The sequence below is a fragment of the Octopus bimaculoides genome, chromosome 4, assembly GCF_001194135.2.
Source record: "Octopus bimaculoides isolate UCB-OBI-ISO-001 chromosome 4, ASM119413v2, whole genome shotgun sequence".
In the NCBI taxonomy this organism is placed as follows: Eukaryota; Metazoa; Mollusca; class Cephalopoda; order Octopoda; family Octopodidae; genus Octopus; species Octopus bimaculoides.
In genome coordinates this window covers 122,301,833-122,305,197 of record NC_068984.1, presented here as the reverse complement: position 1 = coordinate 122,305,197, position 3,365 = coordinate 122,301,833, and the positions used below count along the sequence as shown (strand labels likewise).

The following is a 3,365-nucleotide window of genomic DNA, read 5'->3' as shown; positions in this document are numbered from 1 at the left end:
AACAAGAAAATGGAGGGGAATATGAAGTACTCATCAACTTGCAGACACTGTATTTTGTTGATTAATCTGTTTATTTTATAACCAAAATGACAAAAAAGACAATATACAGACACTTATGACATACCATGTTATATCAACAATTAAGATTTCAAATTTAAAGGACATTTAGCAATTGGAGAAGGGACAAAATCTTACAGCTGTTTCAGTCTAGCGTTGGCATGCCCCATTCTATCGCTATAGCTCCAGTACGCTGGAGTAATTAGTAGATGAAAATTATGTAATGGGGGTACATGCATGATTCACTAGGCCTCTTCAGAGATTTACAAAACTCAATTCATGAATTTTGCAAAATTTAAATACAAATATAAAATAAAAATATAAGGCACATAAAAAACCTACAAAAAGTATATAGTCATAAAAACTCATATATACATGCATATGCATGTATACATTACCATATACAGATATACATGGATACAAAAACATAACCACATGAGTACATATATGTGTACTCAGATGCACATACACAGATGGCTGTACATGCATACCAAAATAGTCAACAGTCACTGTTACCATATGAACGTTTTTCGTTGCGCTTGGAAAGCTGTTTATATGCTAAATCTGAGGGGTACGTGCATGTCAGTTCTGTATGTGGTGGAGGGGGTCTATATAGAAATTATTTCTTGAGGAGTTGTTGCTATTCCAGTCTTCCAGTCATGGGAAAATATTAAAATATTACCTTGCTTTGAAGCAGGTAAGGGATGGTGACATGGAGGACATTCATCATCATTTAACATCCATTGTCCATGCTGGCATGGGTTGGACAGTTTGACCAGAGCCGGTGAGCTGGAGAGCTGCACCAGGCTCCAGTCTGATATGGCATGGTTTCTATGGCTGGATGCCCTTCCTAACACCAACCACTTTACAGCATGTGCTGGATGTTTTTACATGGCACTGCATGGGTACTTTTACGTAGCACTGCACAGGCACTTTTACATGACGCTGCACAAGCACTTTTATGTAGTACTTATGGGCGTTTTTACGTGGCACCACCACAAACACTTTACACCAACAGCTGGATTGGTCTTAACACTTCTCCTGTGGATGCCAGGTGTCTCAGTTCTTTGTTATCTCGCCTGAAAAGTTCAGCTTCCTGAGGTCAGAAATTCTGTCTGACCCATGCAAGAATGGAAAAGTAGATGTTAAGTAATCATGATGATGATGAAGAGCACACAATAAGAAAGAAGGAAGTGAAGGAGAAAGGAAAAGTCGATAGAAGACAAGGAAAAACCAAAAACAACAAAGATATAACAGACAAAAGAAGCAGTTGAGATGTAATTACCATGTCATTTGTGAAACAATCCTTCAGTAGTCTCTGTTTGTTGACAAGGACGTTGTCTGGTAAAGAGATGCAAGGGAAGGCATACCAGTAGTAATAGTGGTACTTCTTTAGATCCTGTATAAAATATACAAAAAACAACACATGTTATTTAACAAAAATTACTGAAAAGGAAATGGAAATAATGGTAGATTCCTGACAAGCTGAGTCTGCCTCTCAATGTCACTTTGATTTGAAGTTGTGTCAGTTTACGGTTCCCAGCTGTGTTTAACAAGCCAGTGTAAGAGATGGGCTTCCAGCTTCCACAATGTTCGACAGACTACATGATGTGAAAACTGCATTTTCAGTGTTGTTTACTGTTACATTTGATACATGTAAAAAAACAAGCCAGAGCTAACAAGAGAGCCTCTATATAGAGACACTAAACATGCTAGAAACAACAATACCAAAATTTCTTTTAAATTATATTGTTTGGGGGTGGGGTACATTAGCCATGGCTAATACAGACATAGCTATGTGATTAAGAAATTTGATACCCAGTTACACAGTTTCGAGTTTAGTCATACAGCATAGACTCTAACCCAAGTGAGTGGTGAGTGGATTTGATAAGTGGAAGTTTATCAAACACACACGCACGTTTATGTGTGTCTCCTTATCTTGACATTACAAGATAATTTTAAGTGACTGTCATCATACAAGCAGCGTCCTTTGTTCCTAATCTTCTGTGAGAACATATCCAGCCATGGACAAATATTATCTTACTCAGAAACAAGTGAGGGTTAGCAACAGGAAGAGCATCCAACTACAACAAAATGGGCTTCTTTTAGTTTCCGTCTACCAAATCCACTTGCAAGGCTTTGGTCAGCTTGAGGCTATAGTAGAAAACACTTGACCAAAGTGCCATGCAGTGGGACTGAACCCAAACCATGTGGTTGGGACCATGCTTCTTACCAGACAGTCATGCTGGCGCCTATTAACTATTTCATCATAACCATTTAAGCATTGAAAGGAATTTATTTTACTACTTCACTAATTGCCAACTATGCCTGTACATTTGCCATATATAATTATGTGTGTGCATAAAACGGTACTAGTTATGTACTGGAACCAATCCAATTGACTATAACGTCTTCAGAAATATTTGGCTTTGAGCCTTGCAACAAATTAATATTTTGGAATTTGTATTGCAGTACATACACACACATACACACACACAAATGCTAGTTAATTTCTTAAAGAATGACTGGGTCACCAAAGGTGGCTTTATCTTCAGCAAGTATGTCAAGGACCATTGAGGAAATCAGACTGTACACTAAAGCAGGAAATTACAAATAACGGGAATAAGTGGATTTAAACAGTACAACACCAGGTAATGAGATCAACTATGTCACACTCACATACATTATCTCTTACATACTTTCAGACATATTCTTAAACACACACACTTCATTTACTCTAGAGTGATAGTAATATAGTTAGAAGTAGAGTTATACTGTTACTGTTTCTCTCGTGGCTTTTAAAAGGACTTGAGCTCAGCTTTGTGAGCTGGTACACACTTGGCAAATTTATAGCATTACCCCCCTTTTCAGCATTAAACTATACCACACCCTCTACATGGTCGTTTAGTCAGCTAGAAATAACAGCCAAATTTCTTTTAAATCACATCAAGCATCATCACAATTACCATTAGCTTCCTTGTCATCATTTCTCCATCCACTTTTCCATGTCTGCATGCATGAAATAAAATTTTTTGAGGCAGACTTTCGACAGCCAGACGCTCTTCCTGTCACCAACCCTAATCTGTTTCAAATCAACATATCTCAAGTACTTTGAAGATGAACAGTACAAGGCCAAACATATTTTCATGGAAGATTGCAAACAAATGACTCCATCGTTTGATGGTGACAGTTATCTATAACACATGATGGAAAGACAAGAAAACATAAGCATACACATACACACATATGTACAGATATTGTGTGTGTGTGTGTGTGTGTGTGTGTGTGTGTGTGTGTGTGTGTGTGTG

General features: G+C 37.7%; 1 protein-coding gene across 1 annotated transcript in view; it reads right to left on the bottom strand.

The window, feature by feature from the left end:
* The window catches only part of LOC106880300 (ubiquitin-like modifier-activating enzyme ATG7), a 27,028-nt gene that overhangs the window by 16,792 nt on the left and 6,871 nt on the right, over window positions 1–3,365 (bottom strand). The window contains exon 6 of the mRNA XM_014930170.2: window positions 1,343–1,456. Within this exon, the coding sequence (XP_014785656.1) occupies window positions 1,343–1,456 (114 nt within the window). The remainder of the gene's footprint in view (window positions 1–1,342; window positions 1,457–3,365) is intronic.